The sequence below is a fragment of the Mesoplodon mirus genome (genome assembly GCF_964341445.2).
Source record: "Mesoplodon mirus genome assembly, chromosome: 15".
Lineage (NCBI taxonomy): Eukaryota > Metazoa > Chordata > Mammalia > Artiodactyla > Ziphiidae > Mesoplodon > Mesoplodon mirus.
In genome coordinates, this window is record NC_138991.1 from 63,833,483 (window position 1) to 63,848,333 (window position 14,851).

A 14,851-nucleotide genomic window follows, 5' to 3' on the forward strand; every position below is an offset into this window, starting at 1 on the left:
CTCGGCAGGCGGATGCACTGGATGAACGTGTGCCTTGATGTGTGAGAAGCGCCCCGCCCGGCCCCCGCCCGGCCCGCGAGCTCAGGCTGCCCCGCAGCGCCCCCGCCGCTCGCGCCTCTGCAGCCTCCGAAGGCGCCTCGTCCACGCATCCCGCCAGGGCAACACGAGGCTCCCGCGGGCGGCGCTGAGCCCGGGCCCCCGGCCCTCGGGACCCCCGGCCGCGGCCCCCGGCCCGCCCCCCAGCAGCAGGTAGCTGCGGTCGGGTAGTAGGCGCGGGCAGCCGCAGGCGGCGTCCCGCGCAGGCACCCACAGCGCGCTGCTCCCGCGCCGCGCGCGCTCCTCGCCGCTCCGGAACACGGCGAGCACGGCCACCGGGAAGCGCGTCCAGGAGCCGCGCGCCTCGCCGCGAGCGCGCACCGCCACCTGCACCGCTGCGGGGGAGGCGAGAGGGGCGGGGTCAGGCGGGGCGGGCCCCGGAGGGGGCGGGCCGCGCAGAGGAGGACAGGGCGCCCGCGGGGGTGGGAGGCGAGGTGGAGGAGAAACACAAAGAGGACACAACGCAGCGGGAGCACCGAGAGGCCAGGGGGGCTGACAGGGCGGGGCCGGCGACAGCGGAGGACCTGAGGGCCGGGGGATGGCCTTGGGGTCCAGCGAGGGTCAGGGTATACAGAGGGAAAGTAGGGCAAGGTGAGGAGGACGGGGGCAGGAGGCCTGAGGGCGGCCTACCGTAGTCCTTCCTGCAGAACTTCTTCAAGCTGATGCGGTAGCTGCCACGGGCAGGTTTGCAGTGCAAGTCGCAGTCTGGGAGGAGGGCGCAGGAGGAGGTTGGCACCGATCTGCACCTCCTTCTCCCACCCTTTCCTCCTCCCCTCCTGGAATCCATAGCTCCCTCCAGCCAAGGACATGCCCACTCTGGGACCTCCACTCACCCTGGGGCTCCACAGGGCTGCTCTCCTCAGTGGGTCCAGGGACAGGGGTCTCTGTGGAGAGGACGGGATAAAGGCCTTCCTTTGAAGGGAGCCAAGGGAATCTGTAGGGCTCAGGGGACAGTTGAGGGGGCAGGGGGATCTGCGGGGCCCAGGTAGGCAGCAGCAGGGAGCTGGGTTGACCTTGGCTGAGGTGGTCTAAGCAGGGCAGCATCACTCACTAACGCAGGGTGCCACTGGAGAGCGGCTCTGCTGGAAGCCAGGGGCACAGCGGTTGCAGGTGAGGCCAGTGACGCCATCCTTGCAGGGACACTGGCCTGTGGTCTGGTTGCAGGTTTTGCCAGCAGCACCAACAGGGTGACAGTCACAGGCTGAGGATAGAAGTGGGATGGTCAGAAGCCCACTAGGGATGTGGGAAACCGGAAGGTGAGAGTGTGCAGGTAGCTGGCGGCAGGCTCACCCCTACAAGCGCGGCGGTCACTCAGGGCACGGCCTGGGTCTCGATAGAAGCCCTCCTGGCAGTAGTGGCAGTGCCGGCCAGCAGTATTATGCCGGCAGTTGAGGCAGACACCTCCACTGCGGCGGCCAGACAGTCGGTACAGCTCCATGTTGAAGCGGCAGCGGCGGGCATGGCCATTGCAGGAGCAAGCTGCAGGGAGGGATGAGTCAGGGACAGGCTGGCCTGGTCTCAGATCCCCAGGCCACCCTCCAAGGCCTCACCAAGGCAGGCGTGGGCTTCCCGGGCCGTGGCCCGCTGCCATGGCCTGTCGCAGTAGAAGGGCTTGCAGCGGCTGCAGTCGGGGCCCTCGGTGCCATGCCGGCAGTCGCAGATCAGATGGCCCTGGGTGTCCAGCAGGCACCTGGAGGCATGCCCATTGCACTTGCAGCGCCCGCCCACCTGGAGCTCAGTGGCTGAGTAAGAGTAAGGGACCATGGCCGTGGCGTCCCTCGTGTCCCCCAGCATAGTAGGCCTTGTGAGCACTACTTGAATGTCTGTGGCGGTCACCCAGTCTTGGAGCACCGGGCTGCTGTCCAGATCCAGGCCTGGCGGGCTGCCGTCCTGCACGCTGAAGGCCAGAAGGCCACCCCCATCAGGCTGGGCCTGGGGCTCAGGGAAGCACAGGGCTTCGGGCCCCAGGCCAGCTGGGCCATCGGCAGGGGCAGGCACGCGGCCATAGTCCAGGCCACAGCGGGAGGAGAAGAAGCCCAGTGGGGTCCAGCTTCGGCCATGGTCCTGCGACTTGAGCAGGGCCACCGAAGTGGGGGGTGCAGAGCAGAAGCGCAGGCTCACGAACACCAGCTCAAAAGCCTTGCCGAGGGGCACTGTGAGGGTGATGTTGAGGGGCACCTGCGTCAGCGAGTCCGAACGCCAGCACACCGGGCTTGTGGTGCCCCCTGCAGAGGTCAGGAGGGCGGCGGGGTGTGCCCGCCGCGGGTCCGAAGCGTCGCAGGCCCGCGTGGCCGGCCGCCCGCACGTGCTGGACGCCAGCACCTCGCGGCCCAAGGCCGCGTTCACCAGGCCGGGCACGCAACCGCGGGGCGCGCCCCCCTCGTCATGGCAGGGGTCGGCGGGCCCCGGCGGCCCCGGGCTCAGCGCGGCCGAGAGCGTGCCCGCGGCCAGCAGCAGCCCCCAGGGCCAGCCGGGCATGGCCGGAGCCGCCGTGGGTCAGCCAGCCGGCCGGGGGCCCACGCCGCTGCCCTCGGGAGAGAGAGCCCTATCCGAGGCTCTGCCCGCTGGCCCGCGGTGCCGAGCAACCAGAGCCCCAGGCCGCTCCAGTCAGGGCCCAGAGGTGGGCGCAGCCGCCGTTACGCCCCGGGCCGAGCGGAGCAGCGGGGATGTCGGCGCGTCCTCCCGCTGGGCCTGGAGCGTTGACAGGCGTCGCCCCCGCTCTCGGCGCCTCCGCCCGCAGAGGCCCCACCCGCCGCCCGCCGCTCGCACTCACCCACCGAGGGCCGGGTCGAGCAGGTCTCCCGGCCTCCCGGGACCGGCCGAGGGCGGGCGGGGCCTGGGGCGCCCCGGCCGCCGCCTCCTCCCGGCTGCAGCGAGGGCGGGTGAGCTGTGCCAGTAGAGGGTGGGGGGCGCAGCAGGCGCAAGCCTGGGCGCAGCCGGGGGCGGGGCTGCTCGGGCCGGGAAGGAGGGAGGGGTGGGGAGGGGAGGGGAGGGGGCCGGGGAGGGGGCCTCGTCGGCAGAGCCGGAATCAGAAGCAGATTCAGACACTGGCTGGGCCAGCGGGGGAGGGGGCTGGGAGGCCCTGGAGCCGGGGGAGGGGCCGGGGAGCCAGGAATGTGCTGGCGGGAGGGCTCTGGAGGGGGTGGCTCAGCCAGGCAGCCCGTGGGGGACCACCCAGCCGGCCCCCGGCCTGCCTCCAGGCTTTGACTGCTCCTGGGGTTGTGCCACGTGCCGGGTAGGGGTCTGGCTGCCTCCTCCCTCAGGCCCATCAGGGAGGCTGGGCCCTGGATCTGAAGGTGGGACCCGCATGCTCCCATTGGTCCCTACAGGGCACACTCAACACAGAGGGAGCCAAGCTGGGCTGGTGGTTGTGGGGTGTCCCCAGGGCAGCAGTCTGCTGTAGTAAAAAGAACCCAGGATTGGGGCCAGGTCTGATTTTGAATCCAAGCTGCTCCAGTTTCTAGTTGTGTGGTTTCAATTCCTTAACCTGCCCAAGCCTCAGTTTCCTCATCCGCCAGATGCCTATTATTCAACTTTGCCAAGCTGTTGGGATTTCATGAGCCACACAGGTATTGGATGTAGCCAGGGAGCTCAACAGACTGGAGTCCCTCCTTGATGGAGGAGGCAAAGCATCCCAGGACGGGTCAGCGCCATGCAAAGGGGGCAGGGAACATGGGAATATATCCCACCTGGGAGCAGCTCTGAGGCCTGAAGTTCTAGATGGGAGGCTGACCCCAGACCAAGCCCAGCTGTCAGTGGAGGACACCACATGGGTGTGTCTGTGTAGGCAGGGCTGCCACCCTCGGTTGGGCCAGAGACACTGCAAGGACAGATAAGAAGATGGAGAGAAGCAGAATCCTTGTGCTATTTAGGAGAGGAGGAGCAGGAGGACGTAGAAGCCTCCCAGGGGATACTGAAGGAGAAGAGGAGGACACACAAGGGCTTGACCTTGGAGAAGGAGCAGCAGGAAGACAGGGTGATTGATGGGCTACCTGGAGTGACTGACACTCTCTGGTCAGGCCCTTCACCAGGCCTAACCAGCACAAATGCAGGGGTGAGGGGTGAAGGGACTGAAAGGATAATAGGAGACTTTGAAAAGACTGAGCCAGGAGGGCCAGAGGGGCTGCTGGCCTCTCTCTTCTTCTCTGGCAGCAACAGGAAGGCTGAGGGGGCCCCTCACCCCACAAAGCAGGTGCCACTGGGGCCTGTCCCTCAACTTCCCAATAAAGAGAATGTGTCCCTTATAACAAACAGCCATGCACGAATGAGGTAGCTGGCAGGGAGCACGGTTCTGCTCTGGGATGGGTCAAGTTCAGAAAGAGCAACTTCCCAACCATTCTCTTCAAGGTTCTTCTGATCATCAGCCTCAAACATGCTTGGGATGGCGGGGAGCCCTGGTGGGAGAGCGGGAGGTGTGATAGATCCTTCTGGGACCGTTAGAAGCAAGGAGGTGGCCACAGTGGGGAGAAATGCCCAGGCCCAAGCCAGTGGTTCCCCAGGGCCTGAGACAAGACTCCAGGGAAAACTTGGCTGTCTGGACTTCAGGACTCCTGCTAGGAAGGAGGAAAGCAGGGAGCAGCTCCCCCTCCCCAGCCTTGCAGGCTTTGTGTGCAGCACAGCCTTCTCGTGAGTTGGGGGTAGGGTCTGCAGAACATCTGGTGGCCTCTGGTGTGGGTGAAGGCCCCCAGGGCTCAGCCTGCAGAGTGTTCATCGGGGTCAGCAGTCAGGTACCTGGCCCAGAGCGTCGTTGCCCCACTTTTCTGGAGTGGCCCTAGGTGTGCTTTCTATTCTGGCCCCTGGGGCAGCCCTGGCAGATGGTGTGACGGGAGTTAGGGAGTTAGGGAGGGCCTTCCTCACAGCCCCCCACCCAGGCTCAGTGCTCCTTGGGACTCAACCATCTGTCCCCAGTCCTTGACTAGGGCCTCTCAGACCTCACACCTCTCTGCTGGCTCTGCCCCTTCCTGGCACCTTAGAAGAGGCTCAGCCTCTAGTTCCCCACCTGCAACTCAGGCTGCTGGAGGCCTCCCCTCCCCTGCCCCTACTCAGAGTGACAGCTGCTATCTCTGGGGCTCCAGGAACCTCTATGGGGGAAAAGGGACCGAGGGGGTCCTGACATGTCTCAGGGAGCTGGGGTCTTTCTTTTAAAAGGCCAACTGATCAAATACTCCCGGCTTAGCCCAGGACCTACTGTCCCCGCCAGACTCTTGCAAGCCACCACTTGTTCATATATAGCACAAACATTTATTGAGCGCCTATTTTGCCTCGAGGGGCTTCCAAACCAGTGGGGAAGACAGCTAGGGGAGGGGGACACAGCCCACTGTGTCTCGCCCTGAGGAGGGTAGCCACGTCAAGTCCCCGGCCCGCCGCCGCCCAGGACCCTGTATACCCTGCAGGGCCCCCGTGCCGCGCAGACTGCCGCCAGCCCCGCGCTCAGCCAGGCCGGCTCTGCGCGCCAAGCGAAACGCTCAAAAGCAACATGGGCGGAGGCGGGTGCGGGAGCGGGAGAGCCGAGTCGGGGGAGGGGAGGGAGATGGCTCGAAGTGCCCAAAGCTCGGGCATCCTGAGGGTTCAGAACAGAATGGTTTGGGGACGGCGTCTGGGGAGAAGGCTTCCGCGACACGCGCTTGGCACTGCGCCAGCCGGGCCCAGGCGAGATCCGGAGGGAGGAGGCGCCGGCTCGCCGTGACCTCGCAGGGGAGAGGGCTTGGCGCGTGGGTTCAGGGCGTCCCCGGCTCCCGCCGCCCCCCGCGCCCGGCCCTCTGCCGCCGCTGCCGTGCGCGCCAGCACAGGAAGGCGGCGGCCAGTAGCCCGAGGCCCGCGCCGAGCCCTGGGCCAGGTTCAGGCGGGATCCGCGCCAACGAGGTGATGGCCGTGGCAGCGGCGCCTGCAAGCAGAACCACGGCGCCGAACGGCAGGACGCAGCGCGGCCAAGAGCCCCCCGTGACGCCGGTAGCCAAGAGCAGCGAGCGTAGGGCCCCGTGGGGCTCATGGGCCTCGGCCGGGGGCGGGTGCTCGGCCGCGCTCATGCTGCAGAAGCGGGGTCTGCGCCCCGGGTGGGTGTGGGCGCCCCCTGCAGCCCCGCTTGCCCGCCACGTCGGAGCAGATTGGCCGGCGATGCAGTGACGCCACGGGGACAGTTCTTCGCTGCAGCCGCCCGGCGTGGTGTGGAATCAAGGTGGGCGGGCGCTAACTCGCAGGGGGTCTCCCTTTTCTGCTCTGGGTGCCTTGTGTTGGGACCTACCCAGATCTCTCCCCTCATGTTATCTGCTGGCACCTCCCTGCCCATGAAGGCCCAGGTGCCCACAGAGGTCCGCAGGACACCACCAGTGCCCAGGACTGGCCCTGGAGAGGTGGGTCATTGAGTCAACAACCTCTGGGTGCCCATCTGCGCTTAGCTAGAGATGCAAGTGGACAGAATCCCTGACAACAGATAAGGTGCACAATAAACTAAGAGAACCAGTGGCTGAAATAATTGCAGTGAAGACCACCTGCTATGGAAACGGATTCTGGGGTGGCCAGTAACAGGGTGGTGGTGGGATTTGCCCTGGAGATTAAGGGTTCCTCCAGATCCCAGCACCTGGACATAAGCTCTGGAGGCAGAATGGAGTGGCCAGAAGGAGGTGGTTGTACCCCAGGCTCCCTCTCTCTCTTTCTCCCCCTTCCCTGGGTTTCCTACTCTGGAGTTCCACTCCCTGGAGGCCCCCTCAGTCCAGTGAGGGCCCTGATTTTTCATTTTCTACTTTGGTCTGTCATCTGGCCCCCAGCAGCCCCAAGGACCTGGGACTCCATGTCCAAGGTTTCTGGCCTGTTGGACTGTGGGGCCCTTTACAAGTAGGGCCTCCTGCAGGGTGGGGCTACTCTGAGGCAGCTTCAACTTCACCCAATTCATCCCCCATACCTGCAGCACTTCATCAGGCTTGCAGAAGACCTGGCCTTCTCCAGGAGTCATCTGCCTCCTGGGCCTGGGCTTCTCAGGGCAGAAGCAGGTGTTATTTGGTCTCACACATCACTGTCCACACAAAGGGCTACTGCCCTAGCTCTGAGGGTTGTGCCTGGTCCACACAGGTGCTCACTAAAAGCTCATGAAAGGGACACTGCCTCGAAGCCCTCACCAGGGTCCAGAGCTGTGAAGCATCTAACACCATCTTATTCATCTTCAGCCCAGTGGTAATAACCACTACCCCAGTATGACAGTGGGGACAACACTGGGAACTGAGCCTCAGAGTCTTCAAGAATCTTGCTGGAAGTCCCAGAGCAGCAAACAAGTCATGATGTAAACCCAAGATGTGTGACTTGTAAACCCAGAGGCTGTGACCTTGACCTCTACACTTTCTTGCCTTCCAAGAAACAGTGGCTCCTTCAACAGGGGAGGTAGGAGCCTTGGAGGTGACAGTGGAGCAGGGGAGGGGTGGACTCAGTCTAGGGGGCCAACATCAGCCACAGCAATGGCACAGGAGCAGGTGCTGGGCATGGGTGCCAGGAAAGATGGCTGTGGGCAGACAGTGGCCGTCCACTGCGATACTGGCTTGTGGCTTTTTTGTCTTTTGATAAGCCCGGTACAAATGTAGGCACTTGTGGGGAGAGGTTTCAGGTATGCTAGAGCCAGTGCGTGAGGCAAGTCCCCAGGGCAGCCCACCTTGAGTGGCTTTGCCCCCTCCCTTCAGTACACAAGGGATATACCTATTCTTGGTAAATATACTTGATATATTCTTGGTACATAATAAACACAAGAAGAAAACAAACATGCACCAAGTCGCACCTTGGTATGATTTAAATATATAAATTTTCTAAAGTAGTTTTAATGTCACACAAGTAGCTTTTAAGTGTACAGCAAGAGAAAACAGAAGTAGCTAAGAAAATCCCCCACCAGTCTCAGGTCTCCTGAGCCTGTGGAAAGCCAAGCTGAGCCCTGACCAGCAGGTTTAGCAGCCATTAGAAAGGCCCTAAGTTCCTCAGGAAGAGCCAGGGGGCAGTCCCCGCCCCTTGGAAACCTGGTTTCCTAAGGGGGTACAGGCATCTCTGGGCCCCTGGCTCACCATACCAGTGAAAATCCCCTCAATGCCCATTCATTTGATTCCTCCTAGGGAAGGGGGGCTCTCACCAACAGTCAGGCTAGGGGCAGAGCCAGCCTGCCTTTGCTGCAGGGTTCTAGGGGACTGGGGGTGGGCCTGGCCATGGGAAGGGCTCAGTCAGCAGGCTTATCTTCTCGTAGGATGGTGAGGAAGCGCTGGCCTCCCTCACAGAGCAAGCTGTGGACAGCCCGGCACAGCGCTAGCCAGGGTGGCCCCAGCGGCTCCTGCTTGCTCACCAGGGGCAGGAGTTCGGCCATCAGGACCTGGGGGGTGGTGCAGGACCAAGGTCTCAAGGGGGCCCTGTCCCAGCTGGCCCAGGGCCCCCAGAGGAGGGCTCAAACCAGGGCTGGCTTTGAGGCACCATGCCCCAGCCCATCCCTCCTCCAGAAGCTCCAGCACCCTCACAGGGGCACAGGCCCAGCAGCTCCCACCCTTCCCTGGTAGGTCTTGGCGGGAGGAGCACAGATATGCTCAAGGCCAAGCCCTCATGAGGCTCCAGACCTAGAGTCCTCCCCAGGGCCCATGGCTCCCCGACACTCAGTTACCCACTCCCTACTCCATAAGTACCTTTTCCAGGTGGATCTGCTGGTGCAGCATGGCCACTCGCAGCCTGAGGGCCGCCAGGGTCTGCAGCTCCTGGGTACTAGAGTAGAGAAGCAGCTGGGGGCTCCAGATAGGGTCTGCTCCTCCTCCACAGGGCAAGGAGGCCCTGGGGAACCTCCCCTCAGGCCACGGCCCCAGCTGCTGTTCCACCACTGCTGCGAGGACAGGGGACATGGCCTTACAGGGCACAAGCCAGGCACCTCCTCCCCAGGCCCCTTTAAGGGGATGCAGTCTCCCCTTGCCTCCTGTATGAAGCCCTATTGTCCATAAACAACTAACTCTTGCAATACCAGGCATCTGCCAGTACCTCTCTGATTGTCACAAGGCACTTTTTCAATAACTGGATAAATAAGTAAGCTACTCGGAGTGGTGGGGTCTGTGTGTTGGGAGAGAGATTGGAGCAGGGGTGCTGTGCTGGCCAGCTCCACAGCACAACTGCAGAGAACTCAGAATGCAGTGGGGTGACAAAGGGAAGGGCCAGCCTGCCTGCCTGCCTCCGCTCCCAGGCTGCTGTTAAAAGTCCCAACACCACCCCGTGGCTAAAGGACTTTGGCCCTGACCAGACTTCAGCACGGGCGGGGCAGGCCTCACCTGTGCATAGCTCCCGCAGCCTGTGGAGACACTGCCCCACGATGGCCTGCAGCTCCTCCAAGGTGAGCAGGCAGCGGTACTCCTGCATCCAGTCCTTGGGGTCTACACGAGAGCCGGGGGAGCAGGCCAGGTCCACGCCGGTCCCGAAGCCCTCCACACCCTGACCAGAGACTCAACTAAGGGCCCACTAACCTGCCGTGAGCTCGTCCCCCATTCGAAGTCTTAGCAGCAAGTAGGCCTTCTGCAGGTGCCTCACCTCCGCCTCCACCTCGGTGGCACTGAGCCTGGGGCCAGGCCAGCCTGACTGCATGTGGGTCAGGGAAAGTCCTCTGTGGTCAGGCCCCTCCGCTTTCCCCAAGGGCTGGGTCCTGGAGTAGCTCTGGCCCTTCATGGAGTTGCTCCTTCTCAGACTCGCCAGGTTTAGAGCCAGAACCTCTGCCCCCCACCCCTCACTCCCCCATGCCCCGGAAGGATACAGTCGTCTGCATTTTCTGGAGGAACTGTGTTTTGGCGGTGGTAGCAGCATCCACAGCATCACTGGTCTGTGTAGAGCTAAGCTGGGCCCACAGGCTGGGATGCACACATGCACAGCCCACAAACCAGAAAGCAACGTGGTTACTCCAGCCAGCTGGGCTGGGCCACGAGAAGTAGGCAAGGGCCAGGGTAGCAGCCCCAGCCTGGGGTGTCTGGCTCTGCTGAATGTCAGGAGGGACCTTTGGGGGTCCTGGGGAACCGAGGGGGACACTATCTGTGAAAAGGGGACAGAGCTGACCCACTCTGGGAAATTCTAGGAGAGAATTCAAGGAAAAAGGGGAGAGGAGCCAGCAGTGACTGGCGACCAAAATGTCTGGTAAGAGGTTTGGATGCTGGCTCTGTACCAGGCACAGCACAGACACCCGAAAAGGCACCACCTCGTTTAACCCCTACAACACCTCTAGAAGCTGGTACTATTATTGTCATCTCCACAAGGAAGACAAATGGGGACTTAGAGACACTAAGTGCCTTGGGGCCTCAGAGGCTGCTGGCTGAGTCTAAGGTGACTACAGCCATCCTAGGGAGGCTGACTCTCCTAATGTGGAGTGTCGCCACCCAGCAAAGAAAGCCAAGGGACCCGTGGGAAAAGTCTTACCAGTGGGAAGCCTCAGCCTCCCTGCTCTCCACACTCCCCTGGTCTCCCCTCCCCCTTCACCCAGCCACAAGACTCAGCCTCACCGGGAATTCCGGGAAGCCGCTTTCCTGAAGGCCTCAGGCAGCTGCAGCAGGATCCTGTCAGGGAAGCCGGTGCTCAGGGCAGCTCTGTCTCACTCTGGGGGCTGCAGGCCCCACTCCCTACTCAGAGCCCAGTGAGGGATGAAGCTCACCCACCCCTCAGACAGGGCTTCCAGGGTGACCACAGGAGCCAGCCCAGTCCAGGTCCCACCTGGCAGAGAGAGGAGAAAGCAGAGCCCAGGCCTTCGAGAGCTCATGTGGAGCCCTGGGGCTGAGTGGATAAGTGGATAGGGCACAGGTCAGGCCCCAGTGCATCAAACATGGCACCTTCACAGCCAGCTGTTCCACTCTGCCAGCTTCCGGGCTTGGGCCTCATGGGGTGGCATCCTGGGGTTCCCCTGGCCCACATCCAGCTCAATGCCCTGTCCTCCCTGTCACCCCAAACCCAGGCTCCTGCTACTGCCCAGGATCTGATCAGGTAGAGACAGTAGTTCCTCTAATGAGGGTCTGGAAACCTACCCCTTATCCTTGAGTGTAAAAGCTTCTGGGGCCTGAGAAGCAGCCGACAGGACTATTTGTTCGTTCCTGAGGCCTGACTCAGGCTTGGTGGCTCCAGCCCCTTGCCCCATACAGGCCTGATCCCCCACTGACAGAAGCCTGCGCTCAGGGAGGTCCTTGGCATGCACCCTGGTTTGGCGGATGCCCCTGGGGGGTTTTGTCTCTGATGCACGGCTGCCAGCCCTGCGTGAGGTGCTGGGTGGGGCAGAGGCTCTGGTGGCAGGGGAGGTGACAATGGACCCAGACTTCAGGCTGGGGGCCTTGTCTCGTTCTCCAGCCTTTGATATGCCTTTTCGCACCCGTACAGCCTTCTCCAGCGCCTGGGTCAGAAGCTCCAGCTCCTTGAGGTCTTGCGGGCTGGGTATGCATGCTGCAAAAACCAAGAGTCATGTAGAGGTCCCTCACCACTGCATGTCAGAAGACAGGCCAGGGGCAGCACCTGGAGAAGGTGGATGGCTGAGGTTTACCTGCAGATGGGGCCTCTTCATTAGTTTCTGGCCCTGGGGTTGGCTCCGGAGCCAGGGTCTCGGCTGGTTCCCTGCGAAGACACAAGGCAGCCGTGGCACGGCCAGGAGGCACGGCCCGGGCCCAACAGGCCTCCAGGGCCGCCTGGCCTAAGGGCAGACCCGCAGCCTCAGAGCCTGCAGGAAAAGCGGGGAGCACTGACAACCCGCAACTCCGAAGTGAGCGCTGGGCCGGGTCTCCCAGCCCGGGGTCTCTAAGCGGGGTTCTGACGGCCCGAGGGAGGCCTAGCCGGGTGGTCCCGGGGTCCGCATACCAGGCACGCAGCAGCCGCCGGGAGACTCGCAGGCTCCGCTCCAGCTGCCGCTGTCGCTCGGCGCAGGAGTCCAGGGCGTCACGGAGCTCGGCCACTAGCCTGGTAAGGACGCACCAGAGGCTCAGCACCCTGGCCAGCCTCGGGCCGCGCAGCCTCCCGCCCCCTCCAGCGGCGCGGGACCCACCGGCGCGAGCTGCCGGCAAGCAACATGAAGGTGGTACCCGTTCTTCGCGATCTGCCGCCGCCGCCAAATCCCGCCCCTTCCGGTCTAGAAGATCGCCCCTTCCGGCCGGACTGCCCAATCCCGAGCCCAGAGTTCAGGGCCCGCCCTACCCGATGACGATCCCGCCTCAAGGTCCCCCGCTTCCCGCGGGGTCCAAGCCGTGACTCCGGTTCTGAGCTCGGGCCGGGAGCCGTGGAGGGAACGCGGGTGAGGACCTCGGGTGACGCGCAGGCTTCTGGGTTGGATAACCGGGTAGATGGTGGCACCTGTGATCGCTTAACGGTTGGCTTCGTCTTTGTATTGAAGGCGCTCTAAAGCAGGGCCCTGCTGCCTTGCTGACCCCGGGCCACCTAGCACAGGGCAAGGCACATGGAGGGGCCCAGTAGGTATTTACTGTAGTCGATAGAAGTGAGGATTACATGTGTGTTGGGAGCAGGGACAAGGGAGGAGGGAGTGTCAACTTTTGGATATGTTGGTGAGGTGATGACATCCAGGGGAGGCATCAGTGGGCACCTGGGCAGAGGCGGATGAAGCCCAGGAGCCAAGGATGTGGCACATGGAGCAATGGGCCTGGGCAAGCTGGTCCAAGGTGGCGCAGGTGTGCGTGAATGGGGACAGGTGAGGGGGAGCTGGAGCCCAGAGAGGTGGAGTGACAGCAGAGCCTGGTGTCTCAGAAACCACAGGAGGCTATCCCAGGAGGGAATGTCTGCGGGATGGGGGAACGGGGCCTTCAGAGAATCAGGAGACACCTGGTGAGGAGGGATTGTGGGGACAGATGCTGGCTGGAAGGAGTGGTGCGGGCAGCAGGGTCCACTGTAATTGGAGATAACAGGAAAAACAGATGAATGCCAACCCCTCAGGGGCCAAGAAATCTCAGGGGAGAGCAGGACGGGTGACAGACCTGGGAGGGGTTGTTTCAAGTTGACGAGGTGTCCATTTCATAGTGCTGATAGGAAGGTGCTGCAGCAGAGGACAGAGACACAAAAGAGGGGAGTTGAGGGTGCCAGACAGAGAAGGGGAAGGGGGTGAGGACCCAGGCAGCCCTGGGACTGCCCTTAGGGTGGGCCCCTCCATCAGTAGTGGCCTGTTTTCTTGCCTAGTGCGGGGAGGCTGACAGCATTCTGACTAAAATGAGATTCTTTGTGAGGTAGGAGGGGAGGGGAGAGGGCTTCAGTCAGTGCTTAGAAGATGCAGGGAGACTCCACCCCACCCCACGGTCAGGTGGTACTAGGTCCCCACTGGAGTGGGAGAAGGCAGTTCAGTCATGCACATCACGTGGCTGCTACTACCCTCATCACATTTAATCCTCACAACACCCCTGTGAGGTAGGTATTATTGCCCCATCTTACAGATGAGGAAACTGAGGCTCACACATGGCCTAGGGGCATACAGTCAACAGGGAGGTCTGCAATCCCTATGCTGGGATTCCCTTACTCAACCATGCCTGACCCAGGGTGGTCAGAATTCTACTACAGTAGCAAAAAGAGCTCCTACAGGGAAATCAACACCCAGAAAAGCCTCACGGAGTCAGCATCTCCCTGTCCCTGTCGTTTTGGTTCAAGACCATTTGGGGGACACTCCTGGATAAGTGGTTCTTTCTGACATTTTCAAGAGGAAGCAAAAGCTATCAGCAGGGCTCCACGTCGGCACCAGCTGCGGGGCAAAATGGAGGCGCTGATTTTGGAACCCTCCCTGTATACTGTCAAAGCCATCCTGATTCTGGACAATGATGGAGATCGACTTTTTGCCAAGTACTATAACGATACCTACCCCAGTGTCAAGGAGCAAAAGGCCTTTGAGAAGAACATTTTCAACAAGACCCACCGGACTGACAGTGAAATTGCCCTCTTGGAAGGCCTGACAGTGGTATACAAAAGCAGCATTGATCTCTATTTCTATGTGATCGGCAGCTCCTATGAAAATGAGCTGATGCTCATGGCTGTTCTGAATTGCCTCTTCGACTCACTGAGCCAGATGCTGAGGAAAAATGTAGAAAAGTGAGCTCTGCTGGAGAACATGGAGGGGCTCTTCTTGGCTGTGGATGAAATCATAGATGGAGGGGTGATCCTGGAGAGCGATGCCCAGCAAGTGGTACACCGGGTGGCATTAAGGGGAGAAGATGTACCCCTCACGGAGCAGACCGTGTCTCAGATGCTGCAGTCAGCCAAAAAACAGATCAAGTGGTCACTCCTTCGGTGAAGATCCCACTGTTCCTGGCTCCTCACCCCCCTCAAAAAATCCACGTCTGCTGTGACTTCTCATCCAGCCCTCCAGCTGATGCTCTCAGGGTCATCTCGGGGATAACAGGGATCCTTAAATCTCCATCCTGTCTGTGGTTGCCCCCTCGCAAACCTGTATACGCTTCCCGTTCCTTCTCTTTTTTGCAGTTCTGGGAGTAAAGCTCTCAGCAGATTTGGACACAGGGCAGGGGAAGCACTCTCTTCCTTGCTCGACTGGATTATGCTCCCATGCTCTCCTATCCCCCATATTTCCTTCTCCACTTCTGTGCCCTTTGCTGCAGCTACGCTTCAGATCAAAGCAGGAGAAAGAATGTAGGCAGTAGGTCTGGGCGCCTCCCTTCCCTAGGTCGCTGAGAGAGGTGCCTTTCTTTAGAAGACCTTTGGGATTTGGCTTTCCGCAGGAAGACGGAGGTTGGGACACCCACTGTTGGGTCATCTTTCCCCTTGACCCAAAACTTCCCACAAAAATGTCTCAAGAAAC

General features: G+C 61.7%; 3 protein-coding genes across 9 annotated transcripts; 1 reads left to right on the forward strand and 2 right to left on the reverse strand.

Moving 5' to 3' along the window:
* Positions 1-81: 81 nt before the first annotated feature.
* Positions 82-2,835, reverse strand: NTN3 (netrin 3; the record flags this gene model as incomplete). Its single annotated transcript, XM_082645354.1, has 6 exons — positions 1,647-2,835; positions 1,387-1,575; positions 1,148-1,297; positions 930-980; positions 727-801; positions 82-431 (listed from the first exon to the last, which is right to left on the reverse strand). The coding sequence occupies exons 1-6, from the start codon at positions 2,572-2,574 to the stop codon at positions 82-84; spliced, it is 1,743 nt and encodes a 580-aa protein (XP_082501480.1). The 5' UTR covers positions 2,575-2,835.
* Positions 2,836-7,860: 5,025 nt separating this feature from the next.
* Positions 7,861-12,163, reverse strand: TEDC2 (tubulin epsilon and delta complex 2). 7 transcript variants are annotated; one of them, XM_082644901.1, is made up of 10 exons: positions 12,092-12,163; positions 11,908-12,006; positions 11,597-11,667; positions 11,091-11,499; positions 10,575-10,628; positions 9,839-9,932; positions 9,555-9,666; positions 9,363-9,464; positions 8,736-8,923; positions 7,861-8,431 (listed from the first exon to the last, which is right to left on the reverse strand). In XM_082644901.1, the coding sequence occupies exons 1-10, from the start codon at positions 12,115-12,117 to the stop codon at positions 8,282-8,284; spliced, it is 1,305 nt and encodes a 434-aa protein (XP_082501027.1). In that variant the 5' UTR covers positions 12,118-12,163; the 3' UTR covers positions 7,861-8,281. The 7 variants fall into 7 exon arrangements, with proteins under 7 accessions (XP_082501027.1, XP_082501026.1, XP_082501023.1 ...); XM_082644900.1 differs by having other exon boundaries at positions 8,736-8,926; XM_082644897.1 differs by having other exon boundaries at positions 9,839-10,193.
* Positions 12,164-13,540: 1,377 nt separating this feature from the next.
* On the forward strand, positions 13,541-14,481 carry LOC309816335 (coatomer subunit zeta-1-like). The gene is given in 2 exon segments (XM_082643689.1): positions 13,541-14,128; positions 14,132-14,481. Coding segments are annotated over 2 exon segments (531 nt in total). The 5' UTR covers positions 13,541-13,795; the 3' UTR covers positions 14,330-14,481.
* Positions 14,482-14,851: the final 370 nt, after the last annotated feature.